This window comes from Neophocaena asiaeorientalis, unplaced genomic scaffold, assembly GCF_003031525.2.
Source record: "Neophocaena asiaeorientalis asiaeorientalis breed wild unplaced genomic scaffold, Neophocaena_asiaeorientalis_V1.1 scaffold242, whole genome shotgun sequence".
In the NCBI taxonomy this organism is placed as follows: Eukaryota; Metazoa; Chordata; class Mammalia; order Artiodactyla; family Phocoenidae; genus Neophocaena; species Neophocaena asiaeorientalis.
Window position 1 is genome coordinate 6,219,814 of NW_020172451.1, and position 3,936 is coordinate 6,223,749.

At 47.1% G+C, this 3,936-nt stretch overlaps 1 protein-coding gene across 2 annotated transcripts in view; it reads left to right on the forward strand.

The window, feature by feature from the left end:
- Positions 1-2,200: 2,200 nt before the first annotated feature.
- PACSIN2 (protein kinase C and casein kinase substrate in neurons 2) overlaps positions 2,201-3,936 on the forward strand; it is a 44,059-nt gene continuing 42,323 nt past the window's right edge. Inside the window, exon 1 of one of the 2 annotated variants that reach the window (XM_024737455.1) lies at positions 2,201-2,341. In XM_024737455.1, coding sequence (XP_024593223.1) covers positions 2,282-2,341 — 60 coding nt within the window. In that variant the 5' untranslated portion in view covers positions 2,201-2,281. The remainder of the gene's footprint in view (positions 2,342-3,936) is intronic. The other variant, XM_024737456.1, reaches the window with a different exon arrangement.

A 3,936-nucleotide genomic window follows, 5' to 3' on the forward strand; every position in this document is an offset into this window, starting at 1 on the left:
GTCTTTTCGTGCTTAGCCTGGTGGCAATCTCTTCTTGGCTCCTGGCACTTAGTAGGCTCTTAATAAATCTTGTGCAGAACTCATCTTCTGTTAGTGTCTAAACCAGGGCTGAATCCAGGCAGAAAATGAATTCCTGAAAATGAGCTTTTCAGGTGTCAAGCTGCTTCTCTGCCCAGAGCAGGCCCCCGATCTCCCTGCACCTGTCCCCTGCAGCTGCTCCCCGGAGCTGGCCAGGCAGCCCAGCCAGTGGCTTGATTTGGCCACTTTGAGACTAGCCTGAGCCGAAAGCCCAGATATTCCCTGAGGAGCCTGGAGCAGAGACCAGCTGCTCTGGGTAGAAAACTTTCTGCTGCTGCAATCATGGACTGGGGTGCTTCTAGGAGGGCCCTGGCTAAGAGCATCGGATTCCACAGGAAGGGAATGCTGTGAAACGTAGCACCAGGGCCCAGGCCAGAGAAGCCTGTCCGGCCTTTATTTATATCCCAGGGATGAAAAGGACACGCTGCCTCTGTGATTATGGAGCAGAGATCCTACCAGCATGCTGTCTGCAAGAGTGCGTGTGTGGCACCCATGCGACTCTGCCTGGTTACAGAGTGCGTGCATTTGGAGTATTTGGCTTCGAGGTACCATAATTTGCTCTTTACTTCAAATTTATTGTCCGTACAGAGCTGTATTCAAGTTTGGAAGCTGTGAAATACATCAGATTAAACCTTTTAATTAGCAATTAGATCTTAGGTTATAAGATACCTGATTTATTTAAATTTGAGATCATTTTTAGAAAACATCTTGGTATGATAGAACATCACCTTAACAAACAGGCATAGTTGGTGTCCTGCTGGTCTCCACCATTCGTTGCTAGGGTGACCGTGGACAAGTTACTTAGCCTCCCTTAGCATCAGTTTTCTGAGCTGTAAAGTAGAGATAAAAGTAATGATAGTGATAATAATTACTATCTAATAATAATTACATTATCATTTACTACATAGCACTTACTGGAGACCACGTACTGTTCACCCCTGTATGTCCTGCTGCATTTTTACCCTCACAGTAATTCCTTGCAGTATTGTCTCTCTTTTACAGATAAGGCCACTGAGGCACAGAGAGCTTAGGTACCTTGCCCACTGTTGCCCAGCTAGTGAGTAATGGGTCTGGGATTAGAGCCCAGGCAGCTGATATTCCTTACTCTGCTTCTAGACTGTCTCACAGGGAATCACGAAGATTAAGTAGGATAACATGTGGGAAAGTACCTAGAGCAAAGCAAAGTCTTGCACCTTGTAAGTGTAACAATGTAGATCACTCTGCCTACCCTGCCCTACCTTCTCCCTCCTCTGGCTAAGCTGAGGCTTTGGACTCCTGACTGCGGCAGTTAGGAAAGTTTCAGATCTCTGGCTGTGTGGTCTGAATGCAGGGTGATATATAAGGGAGGGTGGAATCACTTTTTCACCAAGAAGTCAGGGAATCTCATCTGGTTATGGAACAGGTCATTCCATCAACGTGATTTGTGCTTGTGAATATAGCGGGGGGTCCTTCAACTTCTTCCCTCTGGCAAGGGAAATAATCACCCTGTTACCCTTGCTCGGATTTAGAACTTTACTCTTTCTAACTGACCCTCACACAGACTGTGTCAGAATAAACTGGTCTGAATTGGGGCATCAGTGGCTGAAATGAGCCAGTCATGGAAAGGGGGAGACAGCGCCCAACACAAGCAAAGCCTGGTGGAAACTCTGTGGAGAGTGGAGTCAGGTGTCGAAGGTGGGTTATTTCCACTCACATTTTACCCCAGGTCCTAGTCCTGTCGGATGGGTAGGACAGGCTGGAACAGAGTGAGCCCCGAGATGCAGGGACTCTGCTTTGGCGTGTTCTCCTCACATGTTCTCTGTCCCCTTCTCCAAGAGATGAGGCCAATTAAGGTTATCAGTCTGTTGATTTAAGCACAGGGACTGTTTGTAGAAAGCTCTTTGAGCTCCTCAGTTAAGATGTTGAAAGGTTTACTTGTTACTGTGAAATATACACACACGTTTATAACACACACATGTATGTCAGTGCCAAGTTTAGAGTTTATTGACTTTCTCCCACCAAAAGGAGACATTTTAGACTGCTCTGTACTGAAGTCAGTAATGGAAATGGAAGTTGTGAAATGGAGGTGGCTTGCTTTTTTACCTTGGGAATTTAAAACCACAATGATATGTTTTTCTTTTATAGGTTTGTCTACGGATTTTGAGCATCTGAAGCTGCCCTCTGAATTTAAGCATTCCCTGCTGCTCCCTCACCCTTTGAAGAGATGTCTGTCACTTATGATGATTCCGTTGGAGTCGAAGTGTCCAGCGACAGCTTCTGGGAGGTAATGCCCATGATTTCTTCTGGATGAATACAGAGACCAAGCCAATTGTGTCTGACACCTCCTCCCTCTTTTGTGGCTGGGATTTGGGGGATGAGATGAACATACCCCAAAACCAGCCAGGCATCTGTGGTCAGATCTAGGTGGCAGCAGGTATGGCTTAGCTCTCAGTGAAGGTGGTAGACTTACCTTGTTAGGAGAGTTGGATTAATGAGAGAGGTTAGAGGTGTTAATTAAGGTCTTGTCAATTTGTCCATTCTCAGAGCTTCCTTTCCACGTTTAGCCTTGATATGACTTGGTGTGACGTACACTAATTACCGGGCTTGGCCTGAGAATAGGCATTACTTTTGAATTTTGTATGGAAAAATGGACGGCGGTGATGTGACATCATGTTGGACAGTACAGGCAGGTGGCCAGAAGGCTGAACCCACTACCCTTGAGCTTGCTGGAGCACCTTCTTGTTAGTCTGTGCCCATGAGGAATTCCTTTCCTAATCAGATTATTTTGTGGTGTGTATGGTTTTTTTTTTTGGAGGTTACTCTTCCTGAACCCCACTTACTTCCTGCCTGCTGGTTAAAGCAAAGTCCATGTTTGATAAAATTTTGTTCATATGGCAACACCCCCGGAACCTTCCCCGCAGCTGTGGGCTTAGTGGAAAGAGCACTGGCTCTGTAGTTGGAAAGATCTGGGTTCTGATCCCAGCTGTGCCATTACTAGCTGTCTGTGTGACCTTGGGCAAGTTGCTTGACTAATCTGAGCTTCAGGGTTTTCATCTCTAAGAGGGAAAATGATACTGGTCTTCGAGGGAGGTTGCCAGGATGAAATAAGAATAGAAACATCATCGCCATGTGGGTGCTTTCCTGATACAAAAAGCTCAAGTGCTGCAAGAGATGAGGGTGAGGCCCTGGGGTTTGCTGGAAACTAAAACACATTAGTTCTATGAACTTAGATTAATTAGGTGTATAATTTTGTCTGACATCAAATACCATCTGATATTATAAATTTATTTTATTTATTTTTGGCTGCTTTTGGTCTTCATTGGTGCGCACGGGCGTTCTCTAGTTGCGGTGAGCAGGGGCTACTCTTCGTTGCGATGCGCGGGCTTCTCATTGTGGTGGCTTCTCTTGTTGCGGAGCACGGGCTCTAGGTGCACAAGCTTCAGTAGTTGTGGCTCACAGGCTCTAGAGCACAGGCTCAGTAGCTGTGGCGCGTGGGCTTAATTGCTCTGCGGCATGTGAGATCTTCCTGGACCAGGGCTCAAACCCATGTCCCCTGCATTGGCAGGCGGATTCTTAACCACTGCGCCACCAGGGAAGCCCTCCATTTGATATTATAGTCTAACAGAGACAAGTGATCACAGGAGCCCAAGTTTTAAAAAGATGGACTCAAGGGCTTCCCTGGTGGCACAGTGGTTGGGAGTCCGCCTGCCAATGCAGCGGACACGGGTTCGTGCCCCGGTCTGGGAAGATCCCACATGCCGTGGAGCGGCTGGGCCCGTGAGCCATGGCCGCTGAGCCCGCGAGTCCGGAGCCTGTGCTCCACAACAAGCCAACAGTGAGAGGCCCACGTACTGAAAAAAAAAAAAAAAAAAAAAAAAG